The sequence below is a fragment of the Alosa alosa genome, chromosome 18 (assembly GCF_017589495.1).
Source record: "Alosa alosa isolate M-15738 ecotype Scorff River chromosome 18, AALO_Geno_1.1, whole genome shotgun sequence".
In the NCBI taxonomy this organism is placed as follows: domain Eukaryota; kingdom Metazoa; phylum Chordata; class Actinopteri; order Clupeiformes; family Clupeidae; genus Alosa; species Alosa alosa.
The window spans coordinates 25,207,812-25,229,322 of NC_063206.1; the positions used below are offsets into that span (position 1 = coordinate 25,207,812).

The 21,511-nt window shown below is 41.9% G+C and overlaps 2 protein-coding genes across 2 annotated transcripts in view; both read left to right on the top strand.

Annotated features, from left to right (window-relative positions):
* slc30a6 (solute carrier family 30 member 6) overlaps positions 1–8,076 on the top strand; it is a 34,494-nt gene extending 26,418 nt beyond the window's left edge. Inside the window, exons 11-15 of the mRNA XM_048269800.1 lie at positions 786–905; positions 1,247–1,349; positions 5,178–5,225; positions 5,366–5,434; positions 6,439–8,076. Coding sequence (XP_048125757.1) covers positions 786–905; positions 1,247–1,349; positions 5,178–5,225; positions 5,366–5,434; positions 6,439–7,053 — 955 coding nt within the window. The 3' untranslated portion in view covers positions 7,054–8,076. The remainder of the gene's footprint in view (positions 1–785; positions 906–1,246; positions 1,350–5,177; positions 5,226–5,365; positions 5,435–6,438) is intronic.
* A 1,381-nt stretch (positions 8,077–9,457) lies between these two features.
* LOC125311146 (acylphosphatase-2-like) overlaps positions 9,458–21,511 on the top strand; it is a 51,382-nt gene continuing 39,328 nt past the window's right edge. Inside the window, exon 1 of the mRNA XM_048268915.1 lies at positions 9,458–9,512. Within this exon, the coding sequence (XP_048124872.1) occupies positions 9,480–9,512 (33 nt within the window). The 5' untranslated portion in view covers positions 9,458–9,479. The remainder of the gene's footprint in view (positions 9,513–21,511) is intronic.

Genomic DNA, 21,511 nt, shown 5'->3' on the forward strand with positions numbered 1-21,511 from the left:
TGCATCATACACACACACACACACACACACCTCTAGCGAGGCAGCTGTTAGTCGGGCTAGGGGTCCCGGCCGGTTACAAATCAGAACAATACATTACTTTCACAAACTCCCCCATTACCTCCATATGAATGTTTCATGGTCATTGTGACTGGACCACAGCCAAAGGTAGCCAGCCAGCCAGCATGCTGTACCACCTCCTCTTCCCCCACTCCCCCATTATTATTTTATAAGAGTTTAGGTCTGTCTCCAAATGTAGCCCCCCCCCCCCCTCCCAGCTGAACAATGAAAAACAAGAAAGAAACAACATCCAGACCCAAAGTTAGAACAACTGTTTCTTCAGCCCCTTGAATCACACAATCCCGGCTGGCGACTGAGTTTAATAGGGGAACAAAGGCAGTTAGTGTCGGTCCAGTGGGTCAACTCAATGGTATGGACGAGGGGCTGGTCTTGTTAGTGTAGACCAAAAATGACCTAAAGAGGGGTTAAGCGTTTCTATTTGGATGATCCAGGACAGGACAGAAAAGGGAAAGGAGAGTTCTCCTGCAGCTTCTCTTGCCAGATGCTCTGCTGCTGGTGCATTGCCCGTTGATGGCATACACTTGGTTGAGTAATTATTGAATGTGTTTGGAACAGAAGCTGCTTGTTGAGGATTATTAAGCGTGTGTTTGTGTATGTTTATGCCTATGTGCGCGTGTATGTGTTTGTGTCTGTGTCTCAGTGGGGACTTATACTTGTTTGTGTGTTTATATTTGTGTGTGTGTGTGTGTGTGTGTGTGTTTAAACAGCGTGTGCGGGATCATCCCCGGTTTGAGCAGCGTCCTCCTGCCCCGCATGAATCCCTTCGTCCTCATCAACCTGGCCGGAGCCCTGGCTCTGGGCATCACCTACATGCTCATCGAGATCAAGTAAGTGCCAGCCGCCACTTACGTCATTCTCACACTCTAGAACACACACACACACGTTCCTCCTCACAGATGTCGTGAGACACTCTGCAGTGACTTAACAGCCTTTTTTTTTGTTTAAGTTGGTTCCACAACTGAAAAACTTTCGTTGCACACCTGTGCAATGACAAAGGCATCCTATTCTGTTCTATTCTGTTTTAGTATTAGTATGAATGTAATAAAAATGTTCTCTCAAACACATTTCAGACAGTTTTTTTTTTTTTATTTATTTTTTTTAAACCTTTTACATTTGTGTGGATTTGCGTCCTGCTTAACCGCGCTTCTCTCTCTCTCCCTGTCTGCAGTAATTATAATGCAGTGGACACGGCCTCGGCTGTGGCCATCGCGCTCATGACCTTTGGTACCATGTACCCCATGAGTGTGTACAGCGGGAAGGTGCTTCTTCAGGTGTGTGTTCATACTTAACATGATCTCTGTCCAGATTGTCTACCAGGGGCGTGTAGAGACCTTTGAAGGGGCAGGGGCTCAAATTTAAAAAAAGGGCACATGGAACAAAATTTTCAGAAAACGTGTTAACTTTATTTAAAACTTAATTTTGATTACAACCCAATAGAGAATACATAGGCTACATGCAAATTATATCAAAATAAAACATCTAGACAGATAGGTCTTTTCAGTTTTCATTAGGCTATTGTCTACACAGAGATCATAGGCTGTAAGGCTACATCTTATTGATTAAATTCAAAGCTAATTTTAATAGCCTAGAAATCTAGACGCACCCTAGCGGCAGCAAATATGTTATTGCCTAGTCTGGCTTGTCAGGCTATAATTTTAATGTTTATCACAGTGAACTACCACCATTAGCAAGCTGGTGTCTTGCAGATTCACATGCTGTGCGTGTGGCCACTGAATGAAATGACGCGAAATGTAGCCTACTGTAAACAGAGAACGACGTGTGGAGTTGGGTTAGTTAAACAACTACAGTAGCCTATGTCGTCGGCTTATGACGATTTAGAAAAGGTTTGCCTACTCTGTTTTATGAACTAGGTCTACTAAGCTGCCAGGTTATTGAAATGGATGACATGACATCCATTTAACCATGACATGGTTAAAACGGGTTTGATAGCCTACTTCATAGGGCTGCACGATTATGACCAAAATGGTAATCACGATTATTTTGATCAATATTGAGATCACGATTATTTATCACGATTATTAATTAATTTTAGTGACAAAAATATTTTTTCCCTAAACATATTGGACTTGCTATCTGGCTCACCCAAATTCTTCCCCTCACATTTACTCCCCTAAATTACTGCAAATATAGATTTGACTGCGACTTCCAAACTTTCAAACAATTTCCAAACAAATGTTTTGTGCGTGCTACTTTGTTAATATTTGGAAAAACGCCCACCGGGAATCCTCCCAACGCTCCCCATTAGCCACTTAAGCTCTGCTTCGTGTTCATGAGTTTACTGTAATCGTTAGTCCAGGGGTGTCCAAACTTTTTGACTGAAGGGCCACATTGGGTTTTGAAAATTGGCCAGCGGGCCACACACAAATAATAATAATAATAATAATAATAATAATAATGTTTTGTATTATTTAAATGACAAAATAATTTTGTTGTAGAAAATTAATTTCTTAAGAAATACTGTTAATTTGATGCTGTTTAATTCATTTATAAATGGTGCACTGTCACTTTAAGACTCTTTGCCAGCTCCACTCAAATATAACCTATGGCTAGTGCTGTGCCCTCTCACAGTTTATAAATGGTCAGTAGTGGGAACTACTGTTGCCATCGCCCTCTCTCCCACGCTCATGCGTCCCCAATTAAACGGCCTAGCATAACGTAGTTAAATCTGCTGCAATGGAGATACTATGTATCTCGATGTGACAAGCTGTTTTGACATTGACATTGTAAACGTTCTCTAAGAAGAGTGTAAAGCAGTTTGCAGTAGCCTAAAGTTAACCACGTCGTCGTCTATCGCTGGAAAAAAATAGCGAGCGGCCTATGATAAACTAATAAATGCTCAGCGGGCCGGATTAAAGTGCATGGCTGGCCGCAGTTTGGACACCCCTGGTTTAGTCATTCGTTGATATGTAAAACACTGACGTGTAGGCTACATTTTCATTATTGTTCACTCGTTTTGAGTAGGCTGTGTCTTAAAACGCATATGCATTGTAGGTTGCACATGTAGCTTATAAAATACATGACTCTTATTACAGTATAGACTATCGGAGGAAGCAAACAAGGACTAAAAGGTAACGTGATAAAAAAGGCATGTGTGGTTTACGTCATGTGATGTGTTTCACGGTATGAGTTGAGAGCCCTGCTTTACTTATATTTTTGGTTAACTTGCCTGAAATCCGAAATATTTTCGAACAATGGATGATCCGCTTCGAGGGACAAGCTCTTGGCCTTCTGCTGTGCCACACATTTGATTTTTGATCGTCGTTTATTGTATAGTCTAACTAGCCTACTAATAGTTAACATAATGTCACTAGTCCACAGTGCATCAGGCTGAGCAGTGCAGGGAACAGCTGTCATTGGTAGGCTGCATGCAGGCACATGGTCAGACAGGTTTAAGGAGCGCTTGATTTGTTTTGTAGCGGAGCGTTCTATGGGTTGCCAGGTTGGTTCTATGGGTAGAGCACGCATTTGAAATATCGCTCGATCACGCAAATTTGATCGTGGGAAGCCAAAATCGTGATCGTGATCAAAATTCGATTAATTGTGCAGCCCTACTACTTCATTAAACATGAAACAACTTTAAACATTTTATTCTCTATCTCTAAGCTGAATACTATTGCATGTTCAGATAGGCTAACTGCCAAGTGACCTTACCGTGCTCCCAAACGTCTCCTGCAGCACTGTGCCTGCGTGTACCTTCTGAGAGTTCACTGAATGTAGGTCACGGATTGGTGGCCGCAAGGCATTTCAATTAACACAGAAAATTGTTATTTTTGTAAATTTCTAATTTCACAAACTATTAATGAGACATTTTAGCGAATATTCACGTTGGAACTAGCGGAAGTATTACAAATTTTAAAAAGTAAAAAACGGGTCTTGTCAAAAGGGCACTTGGACATCAAAGGGGCAAAAGGGCAGGTGCCTGTAGCCCCCCTTCTCTGCACGTGTCTGTTTTCTACCCTCTGTATCACCATACCCACATGTTAATAATGATAGACTTTATGACTTTACTTTAAACCAGTGGTCCCCAAACTTTTTCTTCTGAGGGCCAGCTCACTATGCCTGGCTCCAAGAGAGGGCCAGAGACTCGGAGTAGTTCTATATCAGTAACCATAAATAGCTTAGTGCTGTGAACACAGCAGTCTACCTTAGTTGAATATTCTATTACATTTAATCTTAGGCTGTTGCAATTTAATACCATTGTTAGCTGTGTTTATATTGTCATTGTAAAATTAAATAATACTAATAAAAACACGTTTGCATTCCCAAAAGTATTAGCAGGGAGTCTCAAAAGTATATTTTTTTTAAAAATGTGTGAACTCTGTGTCTTTGCATACACAGCTCAAGTTGTGAATATCCTACAAGTAATTTAAAGTTCTCAAACTATGAGAATTTTATGAAGTGCTGAAGTAGTCTGAAATGACCACCATTCTAACTTTCAGTCACCTGATGAGAACTTTGTGAACTCTTTGTATGAACATTTGAACGAGTGAATAAAAAATAGAAGTAATTATCCCAGATTGTCCCAGAAATATGACTTGAATAGAAGTTAGTTAGTTATTAACAATTAATTGATAAACTTTTAAAATACTTTGAGCACTGATGCAGTCAGCATAGGCCTCTTACATTGTTTGCAGGTAGGCCTACATTTCATTCCGTTTTCAATGGCAAACGCAAAACAGCGCCAAAACAACCACCGGTGGACAAAAAGAGTACTGTACATGTGTACTGTTAAGACTCGCCATAGAAAATGAATGGGGGAAATTGCGGAGGTTTTAGTTTGACGATGTTGTACTCCCGTGCGGGCCGGATGCTATATACTACGGACATGTTTTGGGGGGGGGCCACAGAAAATGAGGTGGCGGGCCGTAGTTTGGGGACCACTGCTTTAAACTGTTTATTTTAATGTTATTATAATGGTTATTTTTGTCATTGTCACCATAAACATAGACCATCAGCTAATGCTGTGGACTCGATGTTGAAGCATACTTTGTGTATGTATTGTTTGTACTTGTTGGTACCGGTGTTACTGGTGTGGAGTGCTTGCAGATCGGTGATCATTTACTTTCTCGTCCCTGCAGACTACTCCCTCTCATGTCATAGGGCAGCTGGACAAACTGCTCCGTGAGGTGAGTTGTTGTCTTTGCTGTCAGTATCCCTCTCCATGCATGGCAAGTTACTGAAAAAAATTGGTTTGAAATGTTGCATAGTTAGGCTATCTTTGTGCGATCAGCTGTGAGGATCTGAGATGTTGCATCTCTCTTCGCAGGTGTCCACTTTAGATGGAGTCCTGGAAGTGCGGAATGAACACTTCTGGAGCATTGGCTTTGGCTCTCTGGTATGTTAACTGCACTTCCCTCTCTGTCCCCCTCTACCCACTTCTACCATTTTCTCCTTCTACTATTTTCTCCTTCTACTACAGTTTGACTAGTACTTATAGCATCTGCAATCTCATCCTTTGGTAATTGACTAGTACTTATAGCATCTGCAATCTCACCCTTTGGTAATTGACTAGTACTTATAGCATCTGCAATCTCATCCTTTGGTAATTGACTAGTACTTATAGCATCTGCAATCTCATCCTTTGGTAATTGACTAGTACTTATAGCATCTGCAATCTCATCCTTTGGTAATAGTATTGATAAATGTAGTATTAATTCCTACCTAAGATCTCTGCTCTGTAGCTTGAATGTTATTCCTCATCTTTGTAAGATACATTTTTATAAGCTTCTGCTAAATGAATAAATGCATGGAAATGTAAACTCATCACCTACTCGTAGAACTACTGTTCCTCCAAGGACGTTCAGGCATTTGAAAGTTTAGTAGCCAAAAAAAAAGCCTTTAAAACAAACAGTAGTGTATTAGTAAATTAAGTCGGCTAAGTCTGGTACGATTCACCTCTTCAATAGCGTTAGTGGCGGAACTAGTGAGGCATTCCACAAAAGCCTCTGTGGCCTGTAACATATGGTTTCTCCTCTCACTTCCAGTTAGCTGAGCTTTTCCCGGCTGGAATCAGCTGCTGCTGAGCTTTCCAGTCAACTTCAGCAATTCAATGTCCTAGTTTCAACTTTTTGTTTTTTTGCATGCTCATAATTAAATGCCCTGAAATGAACTTGGCCCACTTTCATTGTTTTTGTTTTCCTTTTTTTTTTTGTTTGGTTTGTTTTGCTCCACTGTCCATAGTAATTGTGTAGAGAGGCAGGATGTTGTTAACGAAATAGACAGAGGTGTTGATCAAACTTGTCACATGCTTCTACTTTCCTCCCCTCACCATGTCTATCTGCCTACCTTTCTCTCTCTTTTTTTCTGCCTCTCTCTCTCTCTCTCTCTCTCTCTTTCTAGGCCGGTTCGGTCCATGTTCGCATCCGCCGCGATGCCAACGAGCAGATGGTGCTGGCGCACGTGACCAACCGCCTGCACACGCTGGTCTCCACGCTGACAGTTCAGATTTTTAAGGATGACTGGATCCGGCCGTCCCTGGTGACGGGGCCCCTCCCGCCCGCCACTCTCGGCAGCCCCTCCGACTACGGAGGCCTGCAGGGCTTCCCGTCCCACGGACACGGTCACTCCCACGGTCACGGTCACGGTCACTCCCACTCCAGCAAGCCCCTGGACATGGACCCTCTCACCTCTACCCCGTCCAAGCCCGCCCTGCCGCCCCCAGAGTTCTCCTTCAACACGCCGGGGAAGAACATTCAGCCGGTGGTGCTGCCCAGCGCACAGCCCCAGAGGCCCTACGGCATGGGCCTGACCTACGGGGCCTCCCCCTACGCCGGCATGCTGAGCCAGGGCTTCATGCCGCCCGGTGGTGGTGGTGGGGGGATGGGGATGGGACTTGGTGCAGGTGCCAGGGGCGGGCCTTCGACGCAAGGCTTCAGGACTTCTTACGGTGGCGCGCCACCAAACAGATACGGTAGCAACCTGCTCCCCTCACAGATGAACCAGTACAAGCCTTGACCAAGCTGCAGTGGGAGGGGACTGGTGGGGTTGCATCAGCGATCGGCGGGGGACGCCAAGGTTTCGGAGATCACCTGAGATTCATCAGGTTCACGCTCAGAGAGGATATATTATGGTATTTATTATGATGGGACCAAGACTTCCACACTTAATGGATTTTCTAACTATTGTTTTTTTTTTGTACTGTTATAAAATAAATCACAGAACGATTGGAGAGATGAATATACATATATGGAATGTGATATTTCACATTTGTTTGGGATGAAAGGATTGTTTTGTGGGTGTGGTTTTTTTGTATCAAACTTGTATTTTAAAGAGGTAATCTACTTTTGTGCTCATGGGACTCAAACGTTTGTATCACCACAACTGTTCCTGGGTCAGTGGCTATGCACTAGACTGTGACCTCAACAGATCGTGGTCTGAGTGCTGCTATTATAAAAGGCAAAGATGACCTCCTGACAAAAAAAAAGTCTTTAATATGTGACCCCATAATACCGTACCAAATTAATGGTTGTGTTTCTGAAGAGGTCCGACCACCCAATCTAGTGGTGCAGGGCATTGTACCAAAGCATATCTTAAGAGGATTTGTATGTCCTCATCATATGACTGATACACACTACTGTAAACCATGCAGACATTGCAATTAAAACAAATACTCATCCAAGCGCCCTGCAACCTTTCCATCCTTAGTCAAGTGTGCAATAGTCCATCATCGGCCAGTGAGCATTCAGGGGGTTGTGTATCAGGTCACACAGCTTTGAAATGAGATGAGGTAATTCCCACTGTTCAGCGTGGGATTGAGGCCTGCCCACAAGTAGTGGTGTGGTGTTTCTCGAATTTGTTATGGACCACTAATGGGCTCTCCCAAGCTGCCTTGTTTGGATCGGTGTCAAACGATTATGTTGAGTGAATTTCTGTTCACTTGAGATTTCACCTGTGTATGGAAGTGCTGATGCAAAGGAAAGGATGTTGTGTATCAGAGAGTCATTTAGATAATAATAATAAAAAATGAATTGCACTGTTCATTTACACTGTCGCATACTCTCATTTAAGTCTACTAATGTGGTACCCTGGAAATCCAGAGTTCTCGCGAGAGCACAATGGAATTGTCTCTGCGAGACACTCTGGCAATGAGCAATGATGCACGTTACTTTTATCCCGATATCCCGGGAACCAGCTAAACTGATGAACACAGCGCTGCAACGTTGGAGGACCGTACACATTGGTCGCAGTGTTATCCGATTGCGTCGAAGTCCGAAATTATTCAGAGTAAATATGGTCTAGTGTTATCCAATTGCGTGCAGTGAGATTTTTAAATGCATGCGTGTTGCCTCCCCTCGAGTTGGGCCATTACATTGTTCGTGGCCAGACCCTTAATCTTTCTAGATTACCAAGGTCTGGATTTTCCATGCTATTAATGTGGTGTACTATAAGTAATTGATGTAATCCTGAGCCTCTATCTGATGTTTAACACTTAAGGGATGGGGTATGACATGACTTTTTAAATGTACAGCTCTGGAAAAAATATGAGACCACTGGGCTGTCATCCAATGACCTCAGAAAAAAACAAAACAAAATGTGCAGTGGTCTCTTATTTTTTTCCCAGAGCTTATTTATTTATTTGGGTATAATTATAAGGCATTTTGGTAGTTCAGATTATGATTTTTCCATCGAAAAATACGTTTTTATGTTAGCCAATGAAGGCAAGGCAAGAGGCTGACATCCCGGTTCCAGAAAGTCATGCCATGCCATATTCTTTCTACCTGCGCACTTAACACAGGTGATAGGCTAGGCTATGACTAATTATCTGATCTACCTGGCTGCTAATTAGGATGAGCTGGTTTACTAAATGGTTGGATAAAATACTTGTCAGGACTTACTTTCTGAACCCGGGATGTCCGCCTCTGCCTGTGGTTATGAATGAAATGCCTTTTCAAAAGTCACCCGCTCAGCACTAATGCTGAAGAACACGAGAGGGAGTGCTATATCGCGAAGAACATCCTGAAGAGCTGGTCTGGTCATAGAGTCAGGCAACAAGTGCTGTAGTAGGTGATGTGAAAGTAACACCTAACCTTGAGTGTTTTGTTGCTTAATTTGTACAATTTCTATATGCCATTAAAAGGAAAACAACGTAGAATTCGAACTATCAAAAGCGAAGATACGCACTTAATTTTTGTAGCCTGGAGTAGGCTACCTACCTACTCGTGAAAGTTAGGGGAACGTGCTAATTAATTTTAAAAATAACATATTGCAAAAATATTCAGTATTTTCGATTAAAATGGAATGTGTGTTTCGATACGTTCCTTTGTTTTTGATGAAGCTTTGCCTTATGAACGAAAATCATTCTGACTTGCCCAGTAGGATGCGTTGCATTTCGCCCAGGGGCGTGCGGCCTACACTCAGAAAACTGGCACAATGTTCTCGAGATGTGTGACGCCCGTCGTTCTGACCAAAGCCAAGTAAGTGGATAAGTTGGTGAGAAACATTTAAAATAGCTTGCAGAAATTCACAATGCAAACTACTCCTGTTCCCTAAACATGAGGACTCTAGAACACTCCACAGTTAAAATGTTGACATTTCAAGCAAACTTATTAAGGTTTTGCACCTAGTCATAATGTCATGTGACCGTTTGTTTACAACTAGAGTGGTAGGCAAGAATGGTAGGCAAGGAACTGCAGAGAGTGGTAGGCAAGCCTACAACAGTCGGGTTGCATAGGCTACACATAGTTACAAATAGCTTCAAAATTGAAATTTTAATATCAAATATTGACCGGGATGCCGACCACTTGTGTAGGCCCTAACAGTTGGTTTTACAATAAGAAGCAAAAAGGCGACGAACGACCGTTTAGCCTACCTATCCTCGTGGTTGTGGAGGATGATCATTAGCAGCTGTGAAGTCTTTAATTCTCAAGATAGCCTAATGGTGTAGCCTACTGTCTACGAAGACGTAGGCTAAAATACTACTATCTACAGTCATCCAAAAATGAATTGCCAGAGATAGGCTATGAAGGGAAAAAGTGCAGCATTTTAAACATGGCAAGATTATTTTTACCGGAACAGTTTGTTCTAATTTGTCTAGTGAAATTCGTGCTTGTGGACATCAATCACCTATCTTCTGTCCTTCTATTTCAAGTTATCATGAGTGTCATTTGATTATATAATCACAACAAATGCTAATAAATGAAAACAGAATAGGCTTATGTGCTATAGGCTAACGTTACAGGTCAGGCTAACTCCCGTATGTCAAAATAAACTGATTTGATCCTAATTGTTTAACGGTCACACACAACAACTTAACACAGCAACCTCAAACACCACTGTTGAACCTAGGCTACTGCTTCAGTCATGTAAGAAATAAGCAGTTTATGAATTATCTTTATTCGTTTAATCAAGTCCACATGACCAAAATAACAACATATTTAAAGGCTGAGCTAGCATAACAGCCTAATATAGGCGATGCTGCAATGGATAACTAATAAAAAGTTTCATACAATTAATGAACTTTATCACTCACATTCTGAGTTTTTCTGGGTGGTTATATATCCATGCAGATCGTCTTCGAATAAGCCATCGCTGTTATATGATATAATATGTTACAGGATTCATGACTAACGCCATTAATGTTACATGATGCTGACTGACTCTGGCTATAACATAGGCTACCGTTTTAACGTCTGCTGAGTCTACTGCCTACCAAGACCTGTCGCTGTTCAGTTGAAGTTAAATGATCAAATATTGTTTGATTTTGTGTCAGCTTTCAGAAGGAAGACATGTTCCTTTCTGGTCAAATTTCACAGCTTCTAAGAAAGGCTATTGTCTTCGTGTAAACCGAGTTTTGAACAGAGAAAAAAAGTTAGGCTACCATTAGGCTACATGCAGGTTCTCCCATAACGTTATCGATACAGATCAATGCACCAAATCAGGGCGATTTTAGCGAAACAACGTTCCTGTGACAGGCTATCAAATATTGAACAATGGGATAACATTTCATCATCACCTTTATTGATGCCTGAAATGTTGACATTGCTGAAATACAGAGATGTAGCCTACTGAGAGGCAGCTGCAGACAACGATGTTCAATGGGTTCAACTTGTCCCTTGCCTACCAGCTGGATGTAAACAAAGCTATAGAACCTAGAATACGTCACATGAAAAACGTTAATTAGCTTAAAGGCAATGACCGGAAATGCACACTTTCACGCGTGAAGGCTTTGAATAGGGTTAAAATAAAAATTAAAAATGTTTTCAAATTAATTATAGATTAGTGCCAATTATAGGTATTCTAGATTTTTATAGTTTGCCTTCGAAGGTAACTCTGTCAATGAAAATAGGACATGCAGATCAAAACGAACGGCTTGACTTAATTATTATAGCCTAAACTAATTATTGTAAGCCAGAAATATTTTTTTGGCAGTAGGCTAGCCTAGACTATTTCTCGAAGAGATATAGAGCCCCCACAAATGGCTATTATGAACATGTTTTAAACAGGTCAGAAAGGCGTTTGACTTAAGGCAAATTATTATTATTTTTTTTTTACAAAAATATGGAAAAGCTGAACAAACTTGCTCTCGAATGTAATTCAGTCAGGACTGATAATAGCTCTATCGACTTCATGCAAGGCTACGCAGATCGGTCAGAAAGTAATGCATGATGGGTTGAACACAATGCATGCTGGTTATGGCCTTACACCAAACAACTTTGGTAAGATTTGGGAAAGATTCATGAAAGATTGGAGTCTTTTGAGTAAAGCTTGAATAGGGGGCATTAGTTAAAAGACTACAATCTTTCAAGAATATTTCCCAAATCTTGTCAAAGTTGTTTGGTGTAAGGTGGCCTTTGGAAATGTTGTTTGATTTCCTCTGGAGAGGTTTCCTCTGCTTTCCTCTGGCTGTACCAATATGGAACCACCTCTGTACCTACAGAATTTTGCCCTAACTGGGCCTCAGGCTTCACTGATGCATATGATGTGTGCTATGGTTTTATTCTAAGAATTTCAGATCCATTATCTCATATAAGGTTGCAGTTTTAGGCTATTTTAGGGGTGCTCAAGCATTTCATATCAGCACCCTTGAAAAATAATGGGTATTTCCATCGCTTCGATTTTGTCAACAGCAAAGTAAGCAAACAGTGTGAAATCGGCCATTGTTTTCACAGACGCTAGCCTATGGGAAGTAGACAGTGTCCGACTTCATGGTAGCTTTTTTATACTCCACCCCTGCAGTCAGTGTTGCATTGAACTTTACAACCTTCATATAACATCTTTAAAGTTACCAACATTTCTTGGCTTTACTTTTGAGGCAAATAAACGCTATTCTTAACAGCGCCACCCAGACTTTGGTAAGATGCGCTGTGAAAGATCAACTGGGATTTTGTTTCTTATACTTATACCTACTTAAAAAGATTATTTGAATCCATTTTATCTCTTATCTGGAGATATGCCTTGTTCCCATCCTCTGTTAAGGCCTCATTAGTAGGCCTAGCTTAAGATGGGTGGATGGGTGGTGGTGGGGGCCACTGGTTGCAGAACAACTGTCAGCAGAAGCCTCTAAGCAAATAGAGGCATCATTGTGGCACAAACCAAGGCACGACAAATAGCCTTGCCCTTGTTTGTTTATAAGGCTTTAAATGTTCCTTGACACTTAGATCTTCATGCTTTGACAACAGAGGAGAGGAGATACAAGTATGTGCTTTGAAAACTGTCAGTGTTCGAGAGTAAGAATTATTGCACTCTTCCCAGGCCTCGGGCTGTCCACGTTTCTGTTTCAGTAGCGAAAGTTGGCCTAACTGTGTGTGACAGAATCTTGGCATGTCTGTTGTTGTCTGCATTGGAGGAATGTTTTATGTTTGTATTATTCAGATGAATTAATGCGCCACTCATCAAGCACTATATAGGCTCCTTGCCACTATTTTCTAAAAGCTTGGATTGTGATGATCCATGGATATAATCACTCATTTTGATTCTCTACTCTGACCCCATCATATTGAATGTGTAATGTCATAATCCTAAAATTGGCCATAGTATAAAAAAAAATAACATACTTAGAATTTCCTTGTCTGTACTCTGTCACCGTGGTGACTGAAGATGCTCCTGCCCCTTTCATCCTCCTTATGTGTTTTGACAGGATCTATCTGCCAGCTTATGTTAGAGCCTGCAGATGAATGCCACTGTTATTGTTTTTACACTTGTTGATTTGTTATAAAAACAAGCCGAGCATCATTGCGTGGGTACTGTGGTATGTGCCTGCCTGAAATGCCTGCAGTCCAATGCCCTCTGATTTAACTAATGCTGATGGGAGCTCATGGTGGGGTGTTAAAAGGGGCACAGCTGGTGCAAGAGCCGACAGAAGCCTCTGAGATGCAAAGGAAAGCCAAGCTGTCACATTTCATGAAATGAAAGTAAGCTTGAAAGCACACCTAGGAACATTCTCCACAGAACAGGTTACGCTGCCCTTCTTATGCGTAATGCTTGCATTTACTGTTGGAGAACAAGCGTGTACTTGCTGCTAGTGTTCTGAATACAGGTGATTTTATGGTCTTTTTCTCATTAGCCTCTGATTTATAGGATGTTATTACTGGAGGGAAGTTTCTCAAAATAATTACCACGGTGTTGAGCACTGTTTTCAAAGTAGACTTTGCATTAAAGTAACAGTGTTTCTTTTGCCTTATTTATGCCTGGGTAGGCCTACTAATAAAGTCAAGGTAGCATTGTAGAGTTATTCATTTTTAAAAGGTTGTTTCTATTCACAATGCATTCATTCATCAGCTACATAAACTACCTTAAACAGTGTGTGTTCCCTTGATATTAAACCCAGACTTACTTCTCCAGTTTAGATGAAAAAGCAGAGGTGAGTTGCAATAGAAAATATCTGCTTTTAGCCAACCAGACAACTCAAAATCTGGGAATTGGTCAGTTAGATATCTTTTAAAAATGAAATGACTGGTGATAGGCCTGCCAAAGAGAGATAGACTAAACGTAAACTAGGTTTGTTTCTTAGTCTGTTCAAGTGCTGACTAGACTAACATGTTTCTCATAGTAGCTTTTAAATATCAGCAGCCCTGTGTTAGCTTTCACCAATAAATCCCCATGAGGTCTGTAGTGGTTAATCAAATTAAATGTTTACATAGTCAAGCTCTTTGGCAGGATTCCATGCATGAGAGTTTAACATCAGCACTTCACAGCAGTGTTGAGCGTTTACCAGTTCACCTTAGCTTCACCTCACGTCTAAATCTACCGTGTGTCACACACACATGTTTGATCACTGTTATTCACTCTTTGTGCCCTGAAGATGTTTAACATGAGAACATTCTACGGGCGACTAATTTGCTAAGCGGGCCCCAACGTTAATGCTTCTCTCATTCTCTCTCTCTGTGATATTGTTCTTTTAAAAGTGTGTCTATGTTTTTAGGTGACGGGACATTTTTCCAAGCCTCCTGAGCCTGTCAGCAGGATGTCATGGAAATGTGGGTGTGTTTCTGGTACATTGACCGTGCTCCGCCTGAATCCGATACCAGGGAAACGTAATCCGGGCTCCCCGTGGGAGAAGAGAACTGGGTAAATGGATGAGGGCGAGTCAAAAGGTTCCTTTGACATCACCCCCTGCCTCTGAGGCGCGGCACAGCGCTAACAGCACCCCTAGTCAGCCGGAGGAATGTTTGCTTGATGGTTGCCGGTGTGGCCTGATGAGTCACTGGCTTGGGAAAGTGTGTAAGGGGGTGGGGGGTCCCTCTCCTCTCTCAACCTGAACAGCTCCAGGGCACTAAAAGCCCCCAGCGCCGAGGGAGGAATGCACCCTTCATGCCTTGCCTTGCCTGGCCTGGTTGCACCTCCACCCCCAACCCCCCTTTCTCTCCCTCAAGACACACAAAATCTCCTTCACCCCTCCAGCCCCCCCCCCAGTACCCAGAGACAGAGTGTCTCCTCCTCTCTGCTGTTAATGATCTGTTGGGCAAGTTCGGGTCAGGAGCAGTGGCGCAGCAGAGCAGAAAGGAGGCCTGGGAGGAATCTGGCGCCACGCCACGCTCTCACTCACCCTCGGGTGCAGGCCCTGAACTCATCCAATTCACTCTGCACATGATTGTTGCCACACACCACACTCTTTTATGTCTGTCTTTCTTTAATATCTTATTTTCTTCCTTCATTATTTTTACTGCTTCCTTTCTCTTAAGATCTTATTTTCTTCCTTATTTTATTGCTTTCTTGCTTTCTGTTATTATTGTTTTCTTCCTTTCTTTAATATCTTATTTTCTTCATTTCTTATTATATTGCTTTCTGTCCGTCTTCCTTTCTTGCTTTCATTATTTCTGTGTCCGTGTTTTCCTTATAGACTTCTCTTGTAGTGTGCCCACAAGCTTGGATTATCATCAATTGAGCCGCCGAGTGTTGACGTGGAGACGAGAGTGTAGCGATTGGCGGGCGAAGAGCGTGTGTGTTTATGGGATGTCCCGCGGTACGCTCTCTCTCTCTTGTGTGCGTCTGTGTGCAGGCCTGCGGGGGCGACGTTGGTGAGCAGGATGTGCTTGCTTGTGTGCAGACAGATCGGGGTGAGACACAAAGCGCACATTTAAGCTGTGCTTTCCTTCTGAGTAGTAAACATTGCATAATGTGGGAATCAGCGCTGGCAGAGTTGGCCGGGCTATAAATACAAACTGCGCATGCTGTCCAGACATTAAGCACGGCACATCTGTAACGGTATGCCGCTTAGACGCCGCCTCTTGGCTTCTGTCTGGACATTTTGGAAGGACAATCCCCCTCAATTAGACCGCTGCATACTGTTTTTCTAACTCCTTTTGTGCACCCGCAGGGGGTCAGTGCGCTTGAGTATAAAAGGAGCTGACGTGCAGCTCTGAAGGCTGCATTAGGTCACATGCAGTGTGGAAACAGCATTACTGGTGCACGGGGCGACAGCCAGACAAAAGAGCCCTAACTGCTGCAGAAGTAGCCCCCTTTTTGTCCACTGTTGATTGCGTGGAGCCTTTGAGAAACAGGAAATGCAAGAGTGTGTGTGGCTCTTTCGCTCTGTTCCTGTACAGCACACAGGCGGTGCTGGCTGCTGTGGCGACGGTGGTGGTGGTGTCGGCGCTTGGCCCCCTCTGTTTCTGCCTGAGTGCTTGGCTGAGCCTCACGCTCTGTGTCATCCTGGAGCCTCCAGGCCACTAGGTCAGCCAGTGCTAGAGAGAGAACCCCCTACACACACACACACACACACACACATATATACATATACATACACACATATATATACACACACATATACACACACACACACACACACACACACACATAGACACACTCACACATATACACACATACACACACATACATACACACACATATACACACACACATAGACACACTCACACATATACACACACACATACACACACACACACATACATATACACACACACACACATACATATACACACACACACACACATATATACATATACACACACACACATAAAGCGCTTTCAGATATAACCTCCGGAGTATATGAGGAGGTTTGTCAAACGGAGGTCCTACCCTTCGGATGATTCAGATATGATGCTAACCTGCGGACCTAATACTGACCTTATCCGGACGTATGTGTGAACGACATACACGCACATTACAGAATTTCCGTGTGGTTGTCGAGTGAGGGATGGAGGCTTGTAGAGTTCACAAGATGCGAGATATGACGCAGAATATATGCGGCGGCTGCCTGTCACAGCTGCTTTGTATTTACAAAGTGTAGCCTATGCATTATGTAGGCTAAAGAAGAGAAATCTATTGTGCATAGGCTAATACTTGAAGTAGGCTAGTCACGTAAGTGCGCACTTGAAATTGACCTAGCCTACAGTATTTGTATGTGTGCTTCAAATAAACACATTTATCTGTTTTCAACGTTATGTACCAGAATTAGCTATAGAACCCCAAATCTGGTTTGCGTTGGAGAGAGAGAGCATGCACAAACTTTATGGTAGGCTACCAGCCAATTCAGTCAAGACTTCAAGATCATACAACGTTTTTAAGCAACAAACAAAATACTAACATTAATAACAGTGAAGTTGTTCGTTTTTTCATGGTTTATTTTTTCCAAAAGCATCCTCTCCCCATGTGTCGCATTTACATAAGGAGCTTGGAACAAAGTTGGGTTTTCTTCGTTTTCATTTTCTCCAGGCATATATGCTCAGCAAATATCAGCGAGCTCAGCAGGTCATGAAGGCTATCAATGAACAGAAAACCGTGTTGGCTAACAATTTATTAAATACTCCTGTTATTGTCGTCAACGACGTCGCTGTAGGCTACTGCCTTTTCAGCGCCTTCTGCTTATGATGATCCAGTCTTCTGAATTCGTTTGTCCTTGCCATGCAGTTGGAGGCTAACGTGTCTCTAACGTTCCCTTCAGGTGTTCTATCAAAATGTTGTATGCCCTCATGGACAGTAGCTCCGTGATGTCTGCATCTTTCCAGGTCGGAGATTTTCTGGACAGCACTATGCCACTCCATCATAACACTGGCATTTAAGTCAGATCTAACCACATGGACACACGAAAGAAACGTCACCAACATGCCCTCTCACTAGGTGTGAATTTTAACCGCATGTTCTACTCCTCGTTCAGACACCGCACATTTACATAATGTCCGGAGGAAATACTAGGGGGGGAGTAGTATAAACACCGGGTGAATTCGGACTTCCATATGACCGGTTATGTCGTTCAGATATACGGCCCCACCGTTTAACATCGGCAGAACCTCCGGTCTTACACGTATGTCTGAAAGCGCTTATATATACACACACACATATATACACACACATAGACACACTCACACATATATACACATACACACACATATACACACACATAGACACACTCACACATATATACACATACACACACATATACACACACACATAGACACACTCACACATATACATACACACACACACACATACACACACATATACACACACATAGACACACACACACATATATACACACACATACACACACATATACACACACACACATAGACACACTCACACATATACACACACACACACACACATACATACACACACATACACACACACACATAGACACACTCACACATAGACACACTCACACATATACACACACATACACACACACACACAGACACACATATACACACACACACACATATACACACATACACACATATACACACATACAAACACACACACTTTAGTCACAACTGCTGGGGTACGTAACAGTCTAAGTATGTGTGTGTGTGTTTTACTATAGCTGCCCTAGACAACTAGCTACACATTCGTTCATGGGGAGTATTTTTAAACCACCCTACCCAGGAGCCTTGGCTGCTTAAGCAAGTGGCAGGCTGGCAGATCGCACCAATCCAAGAGGGACATGCAATGAGTGTTGATTGGCTGCGTCTGTGTGTGTTTGTGTGTGTGAATTGTTTTGGAGAATGTGGAAAATCATGTCACACCTGAGTTGTGGTTCAATATGTATGGAGCCAGACCGCTAATTGTGACATCTCCAACGTTAACCAACATTCTCAGATAAATTCACAACAGCATGTTTCGAAAGTGCTGCTTTATTAATTGGCAGTCAGGTCATGATTATACAGTATACCGCACAATGCAATGAGTTCTCTGAATTTCCCCTTGAGGATCAATAAAGTATCTATCTATCTATCTATCTATCTATCTATCTGAGTGCATTAAATCTAATTTGAAATTAAAAAGAGAAGCCGATCTGAATTTCCCTGTTTCTGTAAGCCTTTCTTAAATATCATCATAATGGAGACATTGCTCAACAATGTTCAACAACAGCATTGATACACATGGAGAATGGTCTTATTTAGTAACGGTGGAATAATTTCCAGGAATTGCAGTGTCAGTGACATTGCCCATGGACTTCTCTGATCCATTCGGAGTGTAATGGCATTTCACTCATGCTTCCAGGGACAATTGACCATAGGCTCCTCCCAGGGTCAGATGTCTTTGGATTGTTATGCAGCACTACGATTTTCTGAGGATTGACATCAGGGGTCTCGATCTCCAAGTGCAATCCACTTGCCCTGATTCTATGTTGAGGTGTAGCTCTCCTGCTGTGTAAATAGCCTGGATTGCAACTGATTGCTTTGGCAGGGGTTACATCAGGTCCTGTGCTCGTGCGTCCCACGTGACTGGGCATCAGGGGCGGGGCATGGTGGTTGGGGTGGGGGATGGGCATTTCTGCCTACTGGCAGGTTGGGGTGCTCCGTGTTTGTATGATTAAATATCAATTAGAGATTGGAGATTACAGAGAGTCGGGATCTCAGACCACAGAGTTGGCTGGCCTGGTGGTCAGTCGTGCGGCTGTTTGTTTGTTTGTGGAAGTCATGTTGGGACACAAAAGCTTTGCATTAGCCCGGCTCAGAGGAGGCAGATTGACCCCCCCTAAACTTGGTGGACCTAAAGGTGTGAGGAGACTTTGGGTTTTGCAAATGAATGCTTCTCCACTTTCCATGTAGAGACCGCTGTTTTTGTATTAAATGTCACTCCTGTCCAGTGATTTCAATTTCAAATCCCACAGGGGGGATTGATGTGCTTTGAAATGTTACCAAGCCACATTTGCAGCCTGCGGTAAATCTGTCCGACAATAAGAGCCCTAAGAAATCTGCAACACCAGTCACCTTAGGTTGCCCAGAGAGTGCATTGTGGATAGGAATGAGTTTGTAGATTGTGAGGGTGATGCAATTAGTTTATTTAGAGGAGGTTTTTGTGCAATTGATGGCTAAATGAATCCTTGTTTGGCTGCACCATAACATGTTGTGCAATACGAGAAATTATAAATGTATCATAGTTAATTTATAGTAACCATTTTAATTCAGTAATTTCTCACTCTTGCCTTAATTTTCAGGAAACTTGGCAGCGCGCAAACTTGCCACATTTGGACAATCTTCAAAGGGCCTTTATACAGCGGTAATCACTGAGTTCACAGACGTATAAAGTATTCATACTACCTGTGATTATTACAGCACAAAGTGAAATTATTACGATAAATAATATTTTTTATGTTGATAATGTAGAAGCATTTATCATTAAAAATACTAAGAACAGACATTTTAAATGCAAAATGCATTCATGCATCTATCATTTATAATTATATACTGGATCAGACACACATAGCAACATTTGGAACAAGCATTTAAACAGCAATTTGTGGCTTGTCTGGCATGCCTAAGCCAGTTTTATTTGCTTGTTCCTCCTTCACAAAAAATAAATCTCTTTATTATGTATTTGTATGGAATCTGGTCTTAAAACTGTTCTACTTTCTCCGAATTGTGTGTTATTCCAAAGGCATGCTTTATATTTGTTTTATATTAATACGCTCTGTGTGTCTTGAAACACTGTTCCATATTGACCATGTGTGGAGTGCCTTCTGTCCCTGATGTCAGGAGGGCACCTCAAATCCTGTTCCCTCATTTGTAAGCAGGATTAAAGCAACAATGTAGTGATGACTGAACGCTCACAATGTTCTCAATCACAGACTTAACCCAGTTATAATACCTGTGTGTGTGTGTGTGTGTGTGTGTGTGTGTGTGTGTGTGTGTGTGTATGTGTGTGTGTTTAGGAAATTTAATGAAAATTCAATTAAATGAAAATGAGTTGTGAAGAGTGATTTGTACAGTTTATCAGTATATGTTTTTCCGTGCCATTCCATGCCTTTCGAGATTTCAATCTGACTTTCAACTTCAACAATCTGTTTCTAGAGGGTTTCCGGTTGAAACATTCAAAACCAACGCAGATGATTAATCATACTTTAGCTTTTTTTTTTTTTTCCCAAGTTACCATTGGGTTAATATTGTTTTCTGTGCCACTCGAAATACCTTGGGAATGCACATGTGTTCTTGAATTCTTGAATTTCCCCTGGGGATCAATAAAGTATCTATCTTTCTTTCTATCTTTCTATCTATCTATCTATCTATCTATCTATCTATCTATCTATCTATCTATCTATGTGTGTTTGTGCTGTTAAAAGGGTCTATAAGCAAATGTAGTATTAGATTATAATATTGTTTGAATAACCAATTACCATCAGACAGCTGGTGGTAGAATACACAGCACAGTAAAGATAAAATGCTTGTAAAAAAGACCAAGTGCCAAAATGTATTTTGTTGTATCATTATAAATAGCACAGTCTCTACATGAAGCATGCAAATGTGGCTGTAGATGGGCTGTGTGTTTCCTTTCAATGGCACCAGTTTTATTCATTTTAAACAAATCAGTATATTATTGTCCTTTGCTTGAAACCTGGCCACCATGTTGTAATGCTACAGAACAAAACACCCAAGTTTATTTGGGGAATTTACAGATTGGATTTGAACTTATAAACCTTAAATTAATCTCAGGTTTCCTGGGGATATATTTATAGCTAATTATAGTCTCCACTATTCAGTAGGACTTAATAAAAGATAGATAACAATTAGGA